The 19519-nt window shown below is 48.1% G+C and overlaps 2 protein-coding genes across 7 annotated transcripts; both read left to right on the top strand.

Moving 5' to 3' along the window:
- Positions 1 to 1619: 1619 nt before the first annotated feature.
- On the top strand, positions 1620 to 7930 carry GARIN5A (golgi associated RAB2 interactor 5A). Its single transcript, XM_048516448.1, has 4 exons — positions 1620 to 1754; positions 4867 to 5045; positions 6414 to 6634; positions 7752 to 7930. Exons 1-4 carry the CDS (start codon positions 1671 to 1673, stop codon positions 7928 to 7930), a joined length of 663 nt encoding a protein of 220 aa, XP_048372405.1. The 5' UTR covers positions 1620 to 1670.
- Positions 7876 to 17482, top strand: TMEM101 (transmembrane protein 101). 6 transcript variants are annotated; one of them, XM_048518344.1, is made up of 7 exons: positions 7876 to 8012; positions 8834 to 8904; positions 9395 to 9961; positions 10071 to 10395; positions 12468 to 12648; positions 14455 to 14601; positions 15845 to 17482. In XM_048518344.1, the coding sequence occupies exons 4-7, from the start codon at positions 10247 to 10249 to the stop codon at positions 16151 to 16153; spliced, it is 786 nt and encodes a 261-aa protein (XP_048374301.1). In that variant the 5' UTR covers positions 7876 to 8012; positions 8834 to 8904; positions 9395 to 9961; positions 10071 to 10246; the 3' UTR covers positions 16154 to 17482. The 6 variants fall into 6 exon arrangements, with proteins under 6 accessions (XP_048374301.1, XP_048374296.1, XP_048374298.1 ...); XM_048518343.1 differs by lacking the exon at positions 7876 to 8012 and adding an exon at positions 8143 to 8592; XM_048518339.1 differs by lacking the exon at positions 9395 to 9961 and having other exon boundaries at positions 10031 to 10395.
- Positions 17483 to 19519: the final 2037 nt, after the last annotated feature.

Genomic DNA, 19519 nt, shown 5'->3' with positions numbered 1-19519 from the left:
GGACTTCAGTGGTCTTTAATGTCATAGCGGCCATTTTCTCCAGGGGATCAAAGGTGATCTACACATGTTGTTTGTCTACTTCAGGGGTAGGGAACCTGCGGCTCTCCAGATGTTCAGGAACTACAATTCCCATCAGCCCCTACCAGCATGGCCAATTGGCTGATGGGAATTGTAGTTCCTGAACATCTGGAGAGCCGCAGGTTCCCTACCCCTGGTCTACTTGTAGGCTTACATGGATACAATTTTATATTGAAATGTACCTTAGATCTGTTTGGTGCATTAACTCACATAAGCGTTTACGTGCACATTTTGATTGCTTTCCATTCTACCATAGAGATTCAGATTATTATTATTATTATTATTATTATTATTATTATTATTATTATTATTATTATTATTATTATTATTATTATTGTAGATTTCACAGCTGCCAGATCTTTAGCTGGTTGTTGGCCTTCATTACAATTCGAGCCTCACCCAGAGGCCTAGAAAGTTGTAATGTATCTTCTTCTTCTTCTTCTTCTTCTTCTTCTTCTTCTTCTTCTTCTTCTTCTTCTTCTTCTTCTTCTTCTTCTTCTTCTTCTTCTTCTTCTTATTATTATTATTATTATTATTATTATTATTATTATTATTACTATTATTATGCAAATTACTGATCTATTGATTATCTAGAGGACTGGGCTAGCCCAGGTTGTCTTGGTCACGGCAAGCAAGTTTAAACACTGGAAATACATTCTCTTAGATTAACACACGAGAAGGCAAAAGACTGTGTAAGAAGGGCTTCGACATGAGAACTCTCCCATTGCTGGGAAACCCAAGAAGGACTTACAGACCGTTAATTGCCCACGGGAGATTCCCAGATACTGTTTTTCTCCCTTTTGTCTCTAGAGGAGTCTTAGATACTGATGTTGAATATCCTGGAGCAGTTCATTTCTTGGCACTTTCTGCTCCCCCAAGTACCTGAACACACATGAAGCTGCCTTACCGTGCAGCAGAACCTTGGTCAGCATTGACTGCTCTGACTGGCAGCAACACACCTTGATTGACGTCTTTTGCACCACCCGCCGCATTATCCTCCTCACTGGAGATGCCAGGGTTTGAACTTGGAAACTTCTGCATGCAAAGCATGTGCTCTACCAGTGAGCCACAGCTCCTAAATGCCACATGAATCTGCCTTCCCCTAAGTCAAATCATTGGTGTAGCTAACATGGTCTGGCTTTGCAGGTGGGGGTCTTTCACGTCATCTTCTGCCTGATCAGATGGTGGGCATTAAACCCGGGACCATCAACCTGCAAAGCAAATGCTCTACCCCTGAGTCGTGTCCCCTCTTCTGTTCTTATTCCACAATTCTGAGAGGGAAAGAGCAAGCACTTCTAAGTTTTCCCTTCAAAAACCCCTAGTCTTTGCTATTACTGCAGTCTACTAAAATTGGAAATATCCGAGCAACATCATTTCAATGTGTTCTGTACTCATGTTCTAGTTTTCCAGATAGTCTTGGTATTCTCTCTCTCTCTCTCTCTCTCTCTCTCTCTCTCTCTCTCTCTCTCTCTCTCTCACACACACACACACACACACACACACACACACACACACACACACACTTCGACCAGGGCTGAAATTCATGACAAATCACATTTTCCTCACTTTCTTCCAACAGGTTTTAGACTTCAATGGGAGACCTGCAAAAATGCCTCAACACCGGCGAATATGGAAATCTAAAAAACTGTCCCCTGTTCGAAAGTAATTTCGTACAGGTAAGGCACAGGGAAAGGCAGATGGGAAGAGAACTGCAGAATCCTTACTCCCAGGCCTAAACTACCTAAAAGAACTTAACAGTACGTAGGCTAATTTATTCAATACAACAAGCCACACCTGTTGTATAAATAACTGTTGAATGCCCACACTTTACTGCATAAATTATTTACATAGCCATACATATAAATCCAAGGTGACCCAAAAAGCACAGAAGAGTATTTTCTCAATTTTCAGCAACACATACCCTGTTTCCCCTAATATAAGACATCCCCGAAAAATAAGACATAGTAGAGGTTTTGCTGAAGTGCAAAATATAAGGCATCCCCCGAAAGTAAGACATAGCAAAGTTTTAGTTTGGAAGCATGCCCGACGAACAGAACACAGAAAAATAAGACATCTCCTGAAAATAAGACATAGCGCATCTTTGGGAGCAAAAATTAATATAAGACACTGTCTTATACTCGGGGAAACACGGTAGTTCATGTGACTGAACAACTGTAAACATTTCATGGCTTTCCAGCGTATTCCATGGTAATACGGTACTGGATGAATACAGAACAATACAGCCTTTTATCAGACTTCCATCTGACTATGAAATGGATTTGGAACATCATAATATGCTGATAGTTGTTGAGTTTCATGAACTACTGTGTCGGTGAAAGTAAAGTGTAGGCATTCAACAGGTAGTTTATTCAACAAGTGCAGCTTGTTGTATTAAATATAATAGCCTATGGACAGTTGTTGTTTTACATTGTTTTTTACTTTTATACTGCATGCCCTTCATTTTGTATTGATGCAACCATTAGACAGGACAAGGCGGCCATATTGTAACAAGGCAGGTTTGGGGATTGTAAAAACATAAGAAGAGTCCTGCTTGATCAAACCAGTGGTCCATCCAATCCAGCATCTTGTTTCACATAGCAACCAACTGGTTGCCCTGAAAGGCAAAGCCAACCAAACACTGGTGCCGTCATGTTGCCTCCTAGCGCTGGTATCCAGAGGTTTATTGCCTCTGTATACAGATCCATTGAAAGAGGCCTGCTGTCACAGTTCTCTGCCTCAGGGGTCACAAGGTTTCAGACCTGGCCTGTTGTTAGACCACACTTTTCTCCAGAACCCAGAAGTCCTGGTTCAGAATTATTCTATTCTAACTGTCCTCTTTCCATACATGGGAAGATACAGTTGTCCTCTTGAGGCTCAAGACAGACAGTCTGTGTGGCTGGATTGTGAGGGGACAGACCATATCCAGTCTCAAAGCTCACCTTGGTCCAATTACCTGAGAATGGGGTGGGGGCAGTGATGGGATCCAAAAATTTTAGTAGCAGGTTCCCATGGTGGTGGGATTCAAACTGTGATGTAGCACCAGTGGGGCTGGGCGGGGCATGACGGGGGCGTGGCCGGGCATTCCTGGGCAGGGCTGTGGCAGGGCCTTGGCAGCTGTAGTCATGGGCGAGGAAAGCGAATGCGCGAAGCGAGCTGCCACACATGCCGGTGCACCTCCTGCTAGACTGCTTCAAGTTCTGCATGCTACTGCTGAGAGGAGGGGCGTAACTAAGGCAAAAATCATGTGGCAAAATCACCAATTAGTAACCCCCTCTCGGCACACACAAATAATTAGTAACCTACTCTCGGGAACCTGTGAGAACCTGCTGGATCCCACCTCTGGGTGGGGGGGAAATGTGTGTGATATCGTGGTCTCCCTGGCTCCTGATTCGTTACTGTCTTCCTAATGGCCCCTCCGTGCTGACATGGACCTATTTGCTCTGTATCTTGTCACTTTCCAAAGCCCACAAATGTGGGTGGCTAATACATTCCCAAATCAATTATCTTCGCATTTAAAGACAGAACAGAAAATATTATAGCTTAATAACATAGAGACTTGAGAGGCAGTGTGGGGTAGTGGTTAAGAACAGCGGGTTCCAATCTGGAGAACCAGGTTTGAGTCCCCACTCCTCCACCTGAAGCCTGGCGGGTGACTTTAGGCCAGTCATAGTTCTCTCAGAACTCTCTCAGCCCTAGCAGCGGCAGGCAATGGCAAACCACCTCTGGACGTATCTTGCCTTGAAAATCCTGCGGGGTCAGCAGCACAAGTCAGCCGTGACTCAAAGGCACTTTCAACCCCCAATAATATTTTCTAAAAGATAAAAAGTGAAAATCAGACCGCAATTTTAGGATATTGGGCCTGTTTCTCGGTAGGGCCAGGCAGAACCAGAGAGTCTCTGAACGAACGCAGCTGGGATTATATGTCCTCTTTTTGGTTACGGAACAGTTGTAGCTCATGAGTGCGGGGGCTGAGTCACAGGGTTTGGGGCACCTGTCGCATCTGACCGTCGGACATGGCCTGGGGTTTCCTAGTTCCCACACTCACATTGTCCAGGGCAACGCAGGACTGCAGCATGCATCTATAAAGGGGATTCATCCTCCCCCGCATGTGTGTGTGCGCGCGCGTGTAACCTCTATCTGTGGGTTCTGTGGGGCAGAACTTGGAATGAGTTTGCAACAACAATTAAAAAACAAAATGGTTTACTTTCTTAACATACAGCATTAAACATCAACATTTAACATCACACTTCAAGGTCCTGTTCAGGTTTCATTTCAAGTCCTTCTAGTTACAGTCTTCTGATATTGCCAAGTCCAATTCTTCCTGCAAGTGGGTTGGCTGCTGAAGACTCCAAGGGCTTGATGAACAGGATTCAACATGATAAAGGTTTCCAGGAGAACTCTCACCCATTACAAACACAAAAAACCCTTAACAAGGTGTTAAGGGCTTATACAAATCAAGGTCCGAGTCTGGTAGCCTTGTCTCCTCCAGACTACATGAGCTCTGCAGCCCACTCCTGCTTTTAGTCTCCACCCCTTTTCTGGGTCAACCCATTCTGAGCATGGGGGTTACACGTGCGCATGCACACACACAATATTTTCCTGGTCTGAAACAGGAAAGCAGGGAATGGGGAGGGGCTCAGTCAGTTCTATGTTTCGCAGAATGCCATTGAGCAGAATGTTTTTTTCCTAGCCTGGAAAACAGCCATGTGATTGTTATTGTTCAGAGTTTTCCCAGTGGTCATTAATATTCACATGTAGAAGCCCTTCAAAGCAGTTCTCTCTTTCCAGGTCACCAGATTGGGGGAAGTAGCCAATAGGGTCACCATGGCTATTGCTGCAAGCAGTCCGGCCTTAGAACTGCCCGATCTGATGATACTTGCGAGGCCCATCGAATATCCAATGGAGGAATGCACCTGCCAGTGTCCCGAAGCCAAGTTTGTCCCAAGAGAGCAGCTACAACTGACTGCGTGAGTCCCCATCACAACCAGACACAATGACACTTCTCTCCCCTAGGGGGCAGGATAGCCCACTTCTAGGTGGGATGATTTATGGCTTTTTCTGCACAAATTTAAAACCGTTTGGAAAACATTTTCAGATCCTCACCGTTTACCTCGACGCATGTCCGGACTCAGCCCCTCGAAACGATTCACGGCTGCACTTGCGTATTTTTCCCTCTTTTTAAAAAGTTAGTTGATAAATCGATGCTTCCATGCTGAACAGCTTTGTGCTGCGATTTTCCAGACCTTATATAACTGATATCTCGAAGATTATCCCCTTCCCCCCAAAAAATAAAGAACCTCACAGAAATGCTTCAAAAACAGGCAAGGGGGAATGGAGAGTAAGATCAGAAAATGGCCCTCGTGCCGAGGATGAAGCTCAGGGAAGGCAGAGCTGTGGGAAATAGCTTAAAGTAAAGCTGTTTTGAAAAGAACCATTTTAAAGCAGTTTCACTGAAAAAGTTTTGAGGCTGGAAATAAAACGTTTTCGGAGCCAATGCAGAACTCCATGGAAGAGGTGTTTTATTTCCTGTCTCCAAAACGTTTCAAAAGGTTTGTGCGGAAAGAGCCTATGTCTCTCTTGTCATGAGGGCCAATTTTAATATATACAGCATCGCTACAATAAACCAGAGCGCTCACTGTGGTGCATGATCGCACTTTGCAAACATATCAAATTAATAATTAGTAATGCAGAAATCATCCCGGGTGCACAGGTGGCACTCTAACCAGACACAAACTATTATTCAAAAGCTCAAAATTCATTTCCTAGATGAATTCTTTCCGCCAGAGTAGCTTCCTTCTTTGAAAACTTTTGAATGATAGTTTATGTACTGTTAGATCTCCAGAAGACAGAGATTGATTCCCCAAGAGAAAATTGGAGAGTGGACTCCATAGCACAGACCTGGGCATTATATGGCCCAGGGGCCACATCCGGCCCGCCGGATGACCCTGACTGGCCCCCCTGCCTTGCTGGGGAGGCGAGCCTTTGGCGCCCGCCCAAGCCCGGTTGCCTTGGCTGCCGGCTATAAGTAACTCAAAAGCGCCACAACTCCCAGCGAGGCGCCTTTGAAAGCCCCGCAGAAGCCGGTTGCCTTGGCTGCCGGCTTCTGCGGGGCTTTCAAAAGCGCCTCGCCCCCCTGCCTTTTGGCCCGGCCCTCCACAATATTTTCTGTTTCTTACGTGGCCCCATGGAAAAAATAATTGCCCACCCCTGCCATAGCATTATATGCCACTAAGTCCCTCCCCCCCTCCAAACCACCCCCTCCTCCGGCTCCCCCCCACCAAATCTCAAGGTATTTCCGAACCCTGAGTAGGCGTTTGCTTCTTCCTACCCACCAGGCTCCTGCCCCTGAAGTTTGTACGGATCTACGTTCACAGGGAGAGCCGATACCAGCTGAAACTGAGCCTGGCCAATGGCCGCACGTTCTATTTGCAGCTTCTAGCCCATCCTCTAAAAGTGGACCATCTCTTTGGGCAGTGGGTGCGGCTGCTCTACCGCCTGCGGTTCTACCGCACGGACGCTCCCATCACCTATCGACTGGTGGACCAAAGATACCCTTGTAAAGAAAGTGTATTTTAGCTTATTCTTTTATTAAATTGACGTTACAGTAGCCATCTTGTATGATGTTTAGAATCTAAAATGTCTTCATTGATTTCAGCACATGCAGCTGTAAAGAGGTTAGCTTTCATCTGGTCACTAAAACTGTTAAACAAGTTAATTGGAAAAGCATTCTTTTGGGTCTCTGTAATCGCTTTCACCTGGGAGCCGTTTAGAGAACGACTCGCTGTGGTATAATTAGCACAGCGATCCCATTGGTTTAGCAAGTAGCACATGGGGTTGAATCTCTGTCTATATAGTTTTTTAGTATAGCGGTAAGAGCCATCTTTTGGGCTGGCGATTCTGTTATATGACTACTGTGGATCGTCACTTTGATTGAACTTCGCATTCCCTTGAAGTCTGTTCCTGACTCAAAAGGACGGAGTCAACTTGCGCTCTGAAATCAAGGCAACTCAATGGACTTCTCTGATTGGATTATATATTGGGACTATTATTTCTCATCCTGGCAACCGCCGCTTTTCAGCTCTTATTTTGTACCATCTGCTCCTGCCAATATCAGTGCTTTTGAACTGTTTCTTCTTTTAATAAAGTTTAAAAAGATAATTTTTGTTTTATGTGAAGTGTTTGGTTCAGAGCAGTAGCATAGCGCCAAGGGAGTGGGGTGGGGCACGATGCACTGGGCACGTGCCTGTGCGGGGATGTGGGGGGGGGGGGGGCGGGCAGGACGCAGGCATGCCCCGGGCGCAGCTCCTCCTCGCACCGCCCCTGGTTCAGAGCGAGAGCCCACTCACTAGTTGGTCCTGAGTGAAGCCTTGACAACCCTCATCGCTATAACTTCAAGAGTTTGTCACAGGCGAGCCAGTTTTCCTTCCAGAGAATCAAAACTTCTGGGGACTCACCCTTATAGACACATTAGTTGCTGTAAGAACCACGACACCTTTAGGTGTGAACCACTGGTGAAGGGTGGGAGCACTAAAGGTGCTGTTTAGGGTCTTGGGCCTTTGAGGCAGTGATGAACTGGTTGTACCGCTTTGAGCGATAGCACGCTCTGGAAAAAGCGCTGTAACGCTATGAATGAGCTGTAGCACGCTCTGAAAAGCGTTACCACGCTTTTTCAGACTTTAGTACGCTCGGAATCTTCGTTATAATCGGTGTGGGCAAGGGGGAACCGGCGCCTGTAATTCACGACTTTGGCCACAGGAGGGCAGCAGCTGCGTCCCTAGCAGCTCCCCTCCTCAAAGAGACTCCGGCACCGCCACAACCTCGACGTGCGGCCTCGTGCGAAGGCGGCGCCTGAAAAATGCCGCTCTAGGCTCTTGGCTCCATTCTCCAAACGGGCTGCCAGCTCAAAGAGGCTTGAATCACCCCATAACATCCACGTGCGGTATAGGGCGAAGGTGGCAGTCAGGGGGAGGAACAGGGGCGTGGGTAGGCTCCCCGAGCACTGCAGAATCTGCTGCAGTCGATCAAGACGGGGGGGGGGGGGTCCCAGGGGAGCCAAGCCAGGTGGGGGGGGCGTTTGGGGGAGAAAAGCAGTGTGTCGTCCCCGAGTCCAGCCCCCAGAGAAGAAGAAGAAGCAGCCGCCGCCGCCGCCGCCGCCGCCGCCCTGTTCTGCGGGGGGGGGGGGGGGCTGCTCCGGCGGGGCCTTTTTGTCAGGAGCGGAGGGAGGTGCCCATCCCACGGAGGCGGGGCTTGGCCTCCACCTGAAGCCAATGACGGGAGCCCCTCCCACCCTCTCCGTCGCCTCCGGGGTGACGAGGCCCGAGAGAGCGCCCCGATTGGGCCCTTCCTCCTCCTGCCGCTTGATTGGCCGGCGGGGCCGTAAAGGCGGAAGCGTCCAGGGGGCCCCGTGAGCGAAGTGGCCGGCAGGGAGAAGGTAGAGGGGTCCTTCTGCAGGGTCGTTGTCGGCTGCTGCTGCTGCTGCTGCTGCTGCTGCTGCTGCTGCTGCTGCTGCTGGAGGTTCGTCGTCGCTGGGGGGGACTCTGGCCGCCCTCCCTCTGGCCCTGATGGTCGGGGAGGGGCTGGCAGTGGAGGAGCGCTCAGCTGGGAGGTCTTGGGGAGGGGCCGGTGGGGCCGTTGCTTGCAGGGGGGCAGAAGGAGGGGCAGCTGCTGGGTGGGGGGAGGCGGAGGGCGAGGAGTTCTGGTCCCGGGAAGGGGAGGCCTGGAGCTGATCTTGTCCGCCCCTTTGTTCACTCCACAGGAGGAGGAGGACCGTAGAAAGGCTCGCTGCTGCTGCTCCTCTCTGGGAGACCCCTGAGCCCGCCTGAGCAGGTGAGTGGAGAAGTGCCCTTTTCTCCGGCGTGGGCAAGGGGGAACATCTCGGGGCAGTAATTGTGGGATGTAGCTGAGCAGCGGCTAACAAGGTCCTTGGGGTGAATGTTGTGCTGGAGGAGCCGGAAAAGGACATTTGGGGTGGGGGGTGGGGGGCTAGGGGGTTGCAATCTTATGGTAATCTTGTGACAGGCTTGCTTTTGATTTCTTCTGACTGTGCCGTATTAACATATAGGGAGGTGTTTGCTAAAGTTAACTAATCCTTTTGCTGAATGTGCTATGTTGACATATATGGGACACGTATAGGACCCCGACAGAGCATTCTACAACAAAGAAGATCCAGCGTTTTGAGTTCTGTGGAGGAGGAATATACAATCCTACTATCATCGCTTTCTGAGACACGCTATGCTATCAAGTTGTTTCAACATTTACAGATTGCTCAGAATGCCCCAGCCTGACCACTTTTATGCTTCTGTGGGCCTTTTCACAGGAGGAAATGTGAGAAGATAGCCCAAATGAGGAAAATGAGACTTTAGAGAATTCAGGCGACCCATTCCTAGTCACTAATGGAGAACAAGGTTGCAGGCTCACTCCTTCGTCTTAGACACCACTTGGGAAGCTACCGCAGTGCTCGGATCAAGGAGACGAGGTTGGCCTGGAAGGCAAATTCCCCGATACCACTTGTTCCTTAAGGAAGCTGCTTCAACACTACCCCGAAGAGACAAGTTGAGGTTGTAGGCAAGTGTACTATTTCAGATGCCGTTCCTCCCTTCAGGAAGCTGCTACATCATGGAGGCAAGGTAGCCCTCAAAGGCAGACTGTATGTTCTCAAATACCATTCCTCCCTTTGGGAAGGTGCTATAATGCTGCCATCAAGGGGACAAGGTAGCCCTCAAAGGCAGAATCTTCTGTCTCCTCTGTCTCGCACTTACAATATATCTTGGGCAATGTGATTATTGAATAGAGAGGCCGACTATTTACACTGTGCCCAATGGCTGAAAACAGAAACGTATACACAGAGAAGAAGGGTGCAGGTGCTCTATTAATGTGCAATAAGGTACCTACATCATAGAAACATTTACATGTATACTAATCCCTATATTGTACAACTTATTTCCTAATGCAGGTACAAATTTCATTTCCAACCCCCCCCCCCCCCTTTAAAGAACACGTCGCCTGAGCGCTTGCTGAATGAAAGGACTCAAAGGAACTCTCCACGTTGTGGAGTGAGTTGCAATCCGGACAGCTTTGGGCAAGGCACGGCAACCGGAGTGACGCCCTGACGGACCAAGAAGGAGTGGGCCTGGTGGAAGGAGTGGCAGGAGTTCCGCCCTACAGCAAGATGGCGGCGGGCAGCGTTGGTTCAGGGCGGCGGCGGCGCGGGGCGCTGCGGCTGCTAATGCGGGTGGGATCGGTGCTGCTCACGCGTTTCCCGTTCTGGCACTGCTTCAGTGGCCTCCTCCTCAATGCCGAGCGCGCCGAGCACCGTAGGTGAGTGAGCGTGGGGAGTGGGGTTTCTGAGCATGTGCAGAGTGCCAGTAGTGGCGGCGGAACAGGTGGTGGGGTTGGAACCTGGGTGCTTGTAAGCCTTGCTGGCAGGAAAATAAGCATGATGCAGGTGGACTGCACTGTGGGGAGGGAGGAAATGTAGCCTGTGGTTATGCTAAGATCTGGGAGACCCATGTTCAAATCCCCCATTGGGCCGAGGAAGCATGCTGGGTGGCCTGGGGCCAGTCTCACACTCTAAGGTTGACCTACCTTCCAAGGTTGTTGTGAATAAAATGAAGAGACAGGCAATGTAACTTGTTATGGGTCCCCATTGGGGAGAAACGTGGAGGATGAATGGAGTGAGTGCATATATATGCTGGACTAGAAGGATGAATCACTGGTCTAATCCAGTAGGGCTCTTAGGAGAGTTGTAGTTTAAGTGGGGGCTTGGGATGGGGCAAGGTGAGTGAGTGGGAATATAAGGAAGGTAGTAAAAGGAATTTGTCAGGTTGTTGTGGGTTTTCCAGGCTGTGTGGTTGTGGTCTGGTAGCTCTTGTTGCTAACGTGTGGCTGGCATCTTCAGTATGTAACATACTTTTCTCTGTGATACACCGCTGAAGATGCAGTCACAGATGTAGGCAAAACGTTAGGAACAAGACCTACCGGCCCCACTCTGCCCCTTGAGCCGTGGAGGCTTATCTGGTGAACTAGATTAGCTTGTGCACTCCAACACGTGCCAGCTGGGTGACCTTGGGCTAGTCACAGTTCTTCGGAGCGCTCTCAGCCCCACCCCCCTCATGGGGTATTTGTTGTGAGGGGGGAAAGGCAAAGAGTTTGTAAGTCCCTTTGAGTCACCTTACAGGAGAGAAAGGGAGGGATATAAATCCAACTCTTCTTTTCTTAGTACAACTCTTCTTTTCTTAGCAACAAACAAAAATAGGAGTCCAGGGGCATGTAGCCGAATTTATTCCTGTTTTAGCTTTTGCGAGTCAGAGGTAACTTGGAGCTTTGAAAGCTCCTTTGGAATGGACTCCGGTGGCTTCTAAAGAATAACTGGATTCCCGTGTTTCTTTTCATAGTTCAGTTTGGCAGCTTAAGAACTGGGCCTTGACGAGGTTGTTGGTCGGTCTGTGTGTGTGTGTCAAGATGGGAGAAGCTTTCAGTTAGGAAGAGAGCGCTAAGGAATGGGAAGGTTTTTCTTCCTTGTGGCTTAGAGAATTGCTGCTAGGGCCAGTGGTGGTGAACCTATGGCACTCCAGATGTTCATGGACTACAATTCCCATCAGCCCCTACCACCATGGCCAATTGTAGTCCATGAGCATCTGGAGAGCCGCAGGTTGCAGACCCAGGCAGCTTGTGAATAAAGCCTTCCTAGGTTTCTGTTTGTTATTTCTGTTATTTATGCCATGTTGTTTGCAGAACAGAAAAAACAGACTTCGTTTTTTCCCACCCCATGAAGGCTCTGGGTTGCCTTTCAACTGTTGTTCCTTGCCTCCTGTGATTGTTGTAGCGGTTGTTTACAAATTTGGATTCCAAATAATGTAACAGTCAAATGGCTTTCCTTTCTGTTTGCAAATGTTTGTGTTTCTTGCCATTTCTACTCTGCAGGATTGACTTAAACTGGGGTGTGGAAGACTGGGTGGGTAGAGAGATTGTGGTGGCACGGATAAGGATAAGGAAACAACCGTGGGTAATTTGTATGCAGAGGGGGCAGCGGGAAGGGGTTGTCTTTGTTGAGATTGTTCCCATCCTTACAGAAAAAATCTAACATGGCTGCTGTTGCTGTTCATTTGAATTGTTGGGCTTGCCTATTTCCCAAGACTTTTCTGAGTTCATTGCTTTGAAACAGTATCATGGAGCAGGGAGTTCCCCAGCCTATGTAATGAACTTCAGCTCCCTGTAATCTGTATTTGTCTAGGGCTCAAATTTGACTAATTTTCATCTAAGGGGGGAAGCTACCTACGACTGGAGCTGTGTCGAGGTGGGATGAGAATCCTTGGGCTAAAACAGGAATGTAATGGAAATGTGTTTTCTTTCTTCGCGGATTGACACCTTGCCTTTATTTCGTTCCTCAGGAAGCCAGACATCCCGGTCCCGTATCTCTACTTCGATATGGGAGCCGCTGTTCTGTGTGCCAGCTTCATGTCCTTTGGGGTGAAACGCCGGTGGTTTGCTCTGGGGGCCGCCCTACAGCTGGCTGTCAGTACGTACGCAGCGTATCTTGGGACCTCTGCACATTACGGAGATTGGCTGAAGGTGAGGAAACCCTTGGTTCTCATGAGCAGGGTGTATCTGAGAGCGTGCGTCTGCTTCCAGGATGACTTTGATTTCACCAGCAGAGGGAAACAAAGGAACCATGCAGCTCACATTGGAGTTCAGAAGTTCCCAGGTTCAATCCCAGAGTGTCTAACTCAGAGGGACAAGTAGCAGGTGATGGAAGAGATCATTGCTTGAGGCCCAGGATAATTGTTTCTAGTCAGAGTGCGATCCACCGCATAGCTTTTGTGGGCGCTATGGTACCTGCCGACATACTTCCGGGCATCTGCTTGCTACCGGATTCCTTCCACTCTTCTATCTTGTCCCTTTCTCGTAGTCCCTTCTTTTTCTTCTCCTCTTTCACTTTGTTCATACTCCCCCTTTTTCTACTCTTCATCAGCTTTCACATTCCTTCCCTTTTCTCTGCTCCCTGTTTCTCTCTCCCCATCAGGTCCCTGCTGTAGCCAGCTTTGATGCAGTTTCATCAGACCAAGGGGTTATTAGTAGTTCTCCCGTGCAGACATGTGAGGGCTGTGTCTGCCCGGGCCCAGGCTGCCTTGGTGGGCACTCCTCTTTAAAGGAACAGGCTTCCTGAGGATGCGAGAGAACGCCCAACCTCGTAGAGGTTTCAAACGCAGGGTTTGTCTTGCTTGCGAGTATGCTCGGGTAAATAGCTTGCTCTCTTTTTTTGTTGCTTCTTGAATGCATGTTTTCCTAAGACAGTGGAGTCAAATCTTTGGCACTCCAGATGTTATGGACTAAAATTCCCATCAGCCCTTTCCAACATGGCCAATTGGCCATGCTGTAGTTGTAGTCCATAACATCTGGAGTGCCAAAGGTTCGCCACCATGGTCCTAAGAAGAGCAGTTTTCAGAGGTGGGATCCAGCAGGTTCTCACAGGTTCCCGAGAGTAGGTTACTCTCTTGATTGTATTGTGAACTGCTGTGGGGACTTCGTAGCTGAACGGTGGTCTGTCAATAAGTTAAACTTGTCTCTGCAGACTGTGTGATGTTCCTCTTTGTGGACACAGTGCATGGATTTCTTGTGTCTCTGTGGGTTAAGAGACAGACAACCAAATGCCAGGGTTCATCAGATGGTTATCTGTTATGACCTTCGGTATATAAGAGGCTGTTTGTACTTGGGTATCGAGTGAATTTGGGAGCTCCAATCTTTTAATTTTCATTTCCTTTCTCCACTTGTGCTGAAAAAGGTGCCTTGGTATCTTCCTAAACAGGCTTCATTTTTTAAATCTAGAACATAAGAACATGAGAAAGAGCCTGCTGGATCAGACCAGAGTCCATCTAGTCCAGCACTCTGCTACTCGCAGTGGCCCACCAGATGCCTTTGGGAGCTCACATGCAGGAGGTGAAAGCAGTGGCTTTCTGCTTCTACTGCTGCTCCCGAGCACCTGGTCTGCTAAGGCATTTGCAATCTGAGATCAAGGAGGATCAAGATGGGTAGCCATAGATCGACTTCTCCTCCATAAATCTGTCCAAGCCCCTTTGAAAGCTATCCAGGTTAGCGGCCATCACCACCTCCTGTGGCAGCATATTCCAAACACCAATCACACGTTGCGTGAAGAAGTGTTTCCTTTTATTAGTCCTAATTCTTCCCCCCAGCATTTTCAATGAATGCCATTGACTGAAGTAGAACCTTGTTCTCTTTTTCTCTGACCCCCACTCTACCAATCATAGAAGTTTGGGAGGTTCAGAGATCTGCATACAGGAAATGCTTTGCTTGAGAGGTTTCTTGGGTTTTGCTTCCAGTTCATTGTTGTCTGTGTTTTGTGCCACATACCTTATGCAGGTTAGGATGTATTCACGGACGATAGCCATTATCGGCGGCTTCTTGGTCTTAGCAAGCGGAGCCGGAGAGATCTACCGCCAGAAACCCCGGAACAGGTCGCTGCAGTCTACTGGGCAGGTTTTCATTGGCATCTACCTCATTTGCGTGGTATGTACTCAGGAGTATCTTAGAAAACATGTCGTTCCCCCCCGCTCCCCCCAGAAAAGAAAAGGAGATGGCTGCCATAGGGGTCAAGAGCTTCTTTGATTAGGTCCTAACGTTTCAGCCGCCTCTGTGGCTGGCCTCTTTAGAGGCATGTCATGGTAAGATGTGTTTCTGTTTGCGAGTGTCGTGGAGAGTGTCACGGAGGGAAACACATTTTACCATGACACACCTTTAAACATGCCAGCCGTAAATGCAGGCAAAACATTAGGAGCAAAAGCTACCAGACTTCGGACACACAGCCTGGGAAACCCACAACAGCCAGTTTTAAAAGAAGCTTTATAGTGGCTTGGGATGTCTTTGGAAACTGGGTATTGTTTGTGTGTGAAGAGAAGGGATTGTGAAGGGCCCAGGAGCAGCAGTGGCATAGTGGTTAAGAGCAGGTGCACTCTAATCTGGAGAACTGGGTTTGATTCCCCGCTCTGCCACTTGAGCTGTGGAGGCTGATCTGGGGAACAAGATTAGTTTGTGCACTCCAACACATGCCAGCTGGGTGACCTTGGGCTAGTCACAGTTCTTTGGAGCTCTCTGAGCCCCACCCACCTCACAGGGTGTTTGTTGCGGGGGGAAGGGAAAGGAGATTGTAAGCCCCCTTGAGTCTCCTTGAGAAAGGGGGGATATAAATGCAAACTCTTCTTCTTCTACATTCCCCCGTGCCATTCTGAGGCCAGCGGAGGCAGCCATGTGCCCATCCCGCCCCCCCCCCCCCCCCGAGCCTAGCCTGACCAAGTCACATTTATATCCGGCCCTTGTAACAAATGATTTTGGCACTGATTGCTTTCAATGGCAGCTTGGGAAGTCCTGTGGCTTCTGTTATTCAGAACAAGGTCTGCCCCCTTTGTGTTTCACCTCTACAGGTGGCTTGTGCACTCCAACAAATGCCAGCTGAGTGACCTTGGGCTGGTCACAGTTCTTCGGAGCTCTCTCAGCCCCACCCACCTCACAGGGTATTTGTTGTGGGGTGGGGTGGGGGGGAGGAAAAGGAGATTATAAGCCTCTTTGAGTCTCCTACAAGAGAGAACTGTGTAGGCCACTTTGGGTCTTCGTTGGGAGAAAGGTGGCATATAAATGAAGTCAATAAGTACATGATTTTGCTGCTGTGGAGACAATGGCACACACGCTTGCTAAATTTAAAATATAGTGCAGGCGCTCTGAAACACTCACCCTGTGGCGTCTCCTTTTCTTTCAGGCCTACTCGCTTCAGCACAGCAAAGAAGACCGCCTGGCCTATCTCAGCAGCCTCCCTGGTGGGGAAATCGCCTTGCAGCTTCTGTTCGTTCTCTACGGCATCCTGGCGCTCTCCTTCCTCTCTGGTTACTACATCACTCTGGCCGCCCAGATTCTGTCGGTCATCCTCCCGCTGCTGATCCTCTTCATCGACGGCAACTTGGGATATTGGCACGACTCCCGCCGAGTCGAGTTTTGGAACCAGATGAAGCTGATCGGGCAGAACGTCGGCATTTTCGGGGCCTCCGTAATCTTGGCCACTGACGGCTGAGATCAGGCCCGATGGGAGACTGGCGATTACTGTGGTGGTTTGAGAGTGAGGATGGGGTTGCAGAGAAGAAAAAAGAAAAGAAATCAGGATGTTTTTTTAAAAAATCTATTTATTATTTTTTAGGTTTGTTTTTAATGCCTTTTGCAAATAATTTGTTCCTCACCCTTGGCAGCTAAGTGAAGAAAATGGGTTTTCTTCAAAATCCAGGTTTTTTCCCCCCTGATAATCCTTTTTTGCTATCAAGGACAATCCTGTGGTCACCATCTTCTAATAGCTCAGAAGAAGAGAGTTTGCGAGCAAATGGTTAAACCCATAAACACTTTTAGGTTTCAGGTAATGTTTACTTCCAGTTGTGGGTTGTCTGGGAAGAAGAGATTTAGCAGAATTTGACTCTTGTTTGCTGCCAATTCAGGGGTGGAAAGTCTTAAGAAACCTGGGCCTTTTGAGAACTTCCCAAGATTGAAACCACAGAATCATTGACTAAAGCTCTTGCCAGGCGATATTATATTTTCCTAGACGGCGTGACGTAGAAACAAATAGCAGGGTTGAATTGGCTTCCTCTGGAGTAGCTCCGGCAGTTTATTGCAAAAAGCTTCTGCCCTTCGTTCTTACACGACGTGTTGTATGTTGACGGGTTGGAACCGATCTCCGATTGCATGGATCGACTTGCTGTTCCATGTAGTGGGGTGGAAAAGGGACAGCTTTCTAAATGCAGTGTTATGAAGATGGCATTTCTACTGGATTGAGAAAAGATCTGTGGGAAAGAGAAGTCCAGAGCTGTCGCTGTGAAGCTGAGAGAGCCCGTTGCCTTTCACCTTGGAGGTGCCAGATCGTTGGAGTACCCTGGATAGTAGACACACTTGGAACAAGTAGCTCCTGGTGGCTCAGATCTTCCTGCTGTGATCTCGTCCTCAGGGACCGTGTGTACCAATTAACATTTTCTTATATTCATGACTTGCAATACAGGGATCAGGTGAAACTTCCAGAAATACATACAAATATCCAGCTACGTATATCGGGACGCGAGACCTGCATGTGCTCCCAAGACGGAGGCTGGAAGGAATTTCAGTGCGCTTCTCAGGAATGATTCCTGAAAACTCCCAGCCACGCCATCCGTGACAAAAACCCCCAAACACTCCCATGAATGCCCTAGGCAGCTGGACTGGTCCTTAGAAGGCGCTTTCCCCGAATCAAGGCCATTCAACTCAAATCACACCCCTCCTAGTCTGCCTTTCCCTTGTCAGTGAGTAATAACTGACTATGGCGTCTTCCTTCACGTTTCCAAATCAGTTTCTGATTTGGGAGAATTAAAAAGAAATTTAAAAGCGTGTTTCTGAATCTCCTTACCAATGTATTTGTTTTGGCGCCAGGGGATGAAAGCAATATGAATGGGAATGCAGGGGCTTTCAAAGGATTTTTTAAGGAACCACGGCATTCTCCTCTTGTTATTCCTTTGCTTTGCCTGAGAACTCTAGCATCTCTCTACATTCTCATACGAGTGAGATGAGATTGATTGTAAATTAGACTAGAACGTGGGTCTGCAACCTGCGGCTCTCCAGATGTTCGTGGACTACAAATCCCATCAGCCCCTGCCAGCATCTGGAGAGCCACAGGTTGCAGACCCCTGGACTAGAACTTGCGTTTGGAGGAAAGAAGAGACAGACGACTTCGTAATGTCACATGCTGCATACATTTTTTTTCTAAAAGACTCTGCAAGGTTAAGGAACATCTATCCATTTACCTTCCTAGATTTTACTTTCTGTTTTTTTCAGCCAGGGTCAGAAGTATGTAAAAGAAGAGTTTGGATTTATACCCCGCTTTTCTCAACCTTAAGGAGTCTCAAAGTGGCTTCCAAGCTCCTTTCCCTTCTCTCTCCACAACAGACACCTTTTTGGGGTAGTTGGGGCTGAGAGAATTCGGAGAGAACTGTGACTAGCCCAAGGTCACCCATCAGGCTTCATGTGGAGGAGCGAGGAAACAAATCCAGTTTGCCAGATTAGAGTCCGCTGCTCATGTGGAGGAGTGGGGAATCAAGCCTGGTTCTCCAGATTGTAGTCGACTGCTCTTAACTACGGCCCCTTCCGCACATGCAGAATAATGCACTTTCAATCCACTTTCAATGCACTTTAAAGCTGGATTTTACTGTGCAGAATAGCAAAATCCACTTTCAAACACTTTTTACAGCTGAAATTCTTTTTACAGCTGAAATTTTTACAGCTGAAATTCCCACAGAAACCACCTTAATGAAGCTTGGTGTAGTAGGTCCCTTCCACACATGCAGAATAATGCACATTCAATCCACTTTCAAACACTTTTGAAAGTGGATTGAATGTAGTGTCCCATGTGTCAGAAAAACAACTAAAAGTGAGACTCTAATGGAAATCAACTTCTGCATGATTCTCTTAATATATATATATATTTTTTGCTAGTTGCATTCCTTTGGAATTCCCTTGGAATTCAAGGCAGTGGCAAAGTTTGGGCACTAGGTGGCTCCCTGATATACGTTTAGCAATACTTAAAGGCCATTGTGTATTCCCTTGTCCTGGCCTGAATAACCGTGGCCCACCTGATCTTGTGAAATCTTAAAGCTAAGCATGGTCGGTCCTGGTTAGTATTTCGCTGCGAGACCACCAAGAAATACCAGGGTTGTGATGGGGAGGCAGGCAATGGCAAGTCACCTGTGAGCACCTCTTCTGTAAAAACCCCATGGGGTTGCCATAATTTTATTCTGGGAGAGGGGGATGCTTTACATATCCTCAGAGGCATTGTTGGGCCATATTTTGCAGATTGCAAAACCTGACTTTGGAAAAGAAAGGAGTTACGCTTTGGCGAGCACTTCCTTTGAGATTACAGCCAGTAGAGGTTGGTAACTTTTAAGCTGCAGAACTCAGAGAGGTAAACATGTAGCCTCACGGTCTGATGTCCAGAGTATGCCAAACATGAACTCCTTGAATTCCAGAATCTGCAAATTTGAGGTTTCTTGTTGACAGTTGATTTCCCTCCCCATAGATTTTTTTTTGATGCTCACCTGTTAATGAGTTGAAGAAAAAGGAGTTTGGATTTATACCCCACCTTTCCTATAAGGAGACTCAAGGTGGCTTACAAATTTCTTTCCCTTCCTCTCCCCACAACAGACACATTGTGAGGTAGGTGGGGCTGAGAGAGTTCCGAGAGAACTGTGACTAGCCCAAGGTCACCCAGCAGGAGCGTAGGAGTGTGGGACCACATCTGGTTCACCAGATAAGCCTCTGCCACTCAGGTGGAGGAGTGGGGAATCAAACCCGGTTCTCCAGATTAGAATCCACCTGCTCTTAACCACTACACCATGCTGGCTCACTACATCACGCTGAAAGAGGAGTTGCAGCC

This window comes from Sphaerodactylus townsendi, linkage group LG15 (assembly GCF_021028975.2).
Source record: "Sphaerodactylus townsendi isolate TG3544 linkage group LG15, MPM_Stown_v2.3, whole genome shotgun sequence".
Lineage (NCBI taxonomy): Eukaryota > Metazoa > Chordata > Lepidosauria > Squamata > Sphaerodactylidae > Sphaerodactylus > Sphaerodactylus townsendi.
The sequence above is the reverse complement of the archived record's forward strand: the minus strand, read 5'-3'. Positions and strand labels throughout refer to the sequence as shown.

Excerpts from the sequence above, each read along its gene's own strand:
- GARIN5A (XM_048516448.1), top strand. The coding sequence starts at position 1,671 with ATGGGAGACCTGCAAAAATGCCTCAACACCGGCGAATATGGAAATCTA. Across the intron at positions 5,046-6,413 it reads GAGCAGCTACAACTGACTGC|GCTCCTGCCCCTGAAGTTTG; the intron begins GTGAGTCCCCAT and ends CCTACCCACCAG. Across the intron at positions 6,635-7,751 it reads GGTGGACCAAAGATACCCTT|ACTTTAGTACGCTCGGAATC; the intron begins GTAAAGAAAGTG and ends ACGCTTTTTCAG.
- TMEM101 (XM_048518339.1), top strand. The coding sequence starts at position 10,247 with ATGGCGGCGGGCAGCGTTGGTTCAGGGCGGCGGCGGCGCGGGGCGCTG. Across the intron at positions 10,396-12,467 it reads GAGCGCGCCGAGCACCGTAG|GAAGCCAGACATCCCGGTCC; the intron begins GTGAGTGAGCGT and ends TTCGTTCCTCAG. Across the intron at positions 14,602-15,844 it reads GCATCTACCTCATTTGCGTG|GCCTACTCGCTTCAGCACAG; the intron begins GTATGTACTCAG and ends CTTTTCTTTCAG.